At 44.2% G+C, this 1,763-nt stretch overlaps 1 protein-coding gene across 1 annotated transcript in view; it reads right to left on the bottom strand.

Annotated features, from left to right (window-relative positions):
• Nucleotides 1-839: 839 nt before the first annotated feature.
• The window catches only part of LOC109476723 (zinc finger protein 878-like), a 4,125-nt gene continuing 3,201 nt past the window's right edge, over nt 840-1,763 (bottom strand). The window contains exon 4 of the mRNA XM_019777726.1: nt 840-843. Coding sequence (XP_019633285.1) covers nt 840-843 — 4 coding nt within the window. The remainder of the gene's footprint in view (nt 844-1,763) is intronic.

Below are 1,763 nucleotides of genomic sequence, written 5' to 3'. Positions count from 1 at the left end.
TGCCAAAAACTGGGGGTTTGGGGGGTCTTCAGGGTCTTTGGGAGCTTTTATGTGCTATTTTCGGATTGCATATAGACAACATAGCCGGCCTGGTTGAATTGCCCCCGTTTTTAGAACTGGGCTAATCAGAAAACAGCCGAAGACCACCAAACCCCCAGTTCTATAAGCCTGCTACGGAGGCTAGGCGTTTCCAGCGTAGTAAGAACATGTTACCACGTTAATACTCCGCAAAATACACCCGGATTTCGTTCCAACACAAATAATTCTACATGTAAGTCTTTCGAAATTCGTGCATACTACATTCAAAATTAAACAAAATACCTCTTTTTAAAACAAGAATCATTTTTACATGATGAAGAACGCTTTCTATTTTTTTGTCAAATAACAACATCCATACTAGTTGAATATGCTGAAAATATGAGTTTCACTGACACAACAAAAAATACAATTTTTAAACATCCATCGGTAAACATCATTGAAAATCATCGCAAAACTCGAGAGACAGTAGTATGATACGCATATATATGGTGATAGAACTTACCTTGGGGTCATTTTCATCGCTTAGTACTCCACAAGTTGTCGTTGTTCCAAAACGACAGCTTGTTATCTACCACTAAACGCTCTCTAAATCTACATAGCTTCTAATAAACGCAAAACTACTGTGAAATAAGTTGTCGCACTCTTTCCTATGCTAGCCTAGGTGTTGAGTTTTGAGCAACAAGAGAAAAGGTCCTAGCTCAGTGGAAACCAGGACAATAAGATGACTCTACGGAAGGATAGGCGGTGCCTGTTGAATAATTGAAGAAGCTACTATTGTCCTTCTTACAACAGGCTGCTCATCACCTGGTGTCGAACAAAGGGATGCGATCATATGTCACATTACGACATGCCTATACATGGAGACCAGTTGCATTGCATGTCCTTGCATATTAGTGTATGTATGAATGAACTTTATTGCACAACAGTTGCGCAAGGTACAAAGTGTAGCACGTTTTTGTGATAATTCTTCTCTAATTTTAAGGAACAACTGCCTTTTTTTAAACATGGAATGAGACTCTGCAACAATTTTGACGAGTATGTGTGTTCTAGAAATGCTACTAAGGCCACACCTCCTTAATTTTATGGATGACATCCTCTGAAGACCCCCAAACTAGTGCGCGCGGGCGAATAAAAAAAATTCCGGTCAAAAATAAAAATGCTACTAGTACTAAACCACAGGAATATAAAGCTGGTAATGTGAATTTGCGGCAGTACTTAGCGACGTATACGACAGGCACATGCCGGCTTTTTGCGGAATTTATAAATCGGCACTGTACGTATATACTAAGTTCTTGAGTCGTGGAGCTTCGGTAGCCTGGGTGCCCGGCTCCGTATTGTCGCTAATACCCCCGTCACATTGCGCGTAAATCGATCGGCCGACTAGTTGGCGAGCTCTAAACGACATTTACGGCCGTAGTACGCCCGATGTTCCGTCGAGCATCGCGCGAATTTTCGGGATCGCCGGCGATTTTTTGGAGTCGGCCGAAGCTCGCTGACACGCGAAACGTGTTCTTAACATCAGCGACTAGTCGCCGGCGATTTTTGAGGTCGCAGAGCTCGTTTCCAGCTCGCGCGTAGCTCGCCCGTAGCTCGCCCCTGTGCGGCCGAGAGTCGACCGATATTCGGGCGTACATCCCACGAGTCTCGGCCGTATTTCGTCTTTGAAAATCGGGCGACGGTCGCTGAATACGGTCGACCCTCGCGCGAGTTTCGCGAAATGTTCG

This window comes from Branchiostoma belcheri, unplaced genomic scaffold (genome assembly GCF_001625305.1).
Source record: "Branchiostoma belcheri isolate BF01 breed outbred unplaced genomic scaffold, Haploidv18h27 scaffold39, whole genome shotgun sequence".
NCBI lineage: Eukaryota > Metazoa > Chordata > Leptocardii > Amphioxiformes > Branchiostomatidae > Branchiostoma > Branchiostoma belcheri.
Note: the sequence above shows the minus strand (reverse complement) of the source record. Positions and strands in the feature narration are given on the sequence as shown.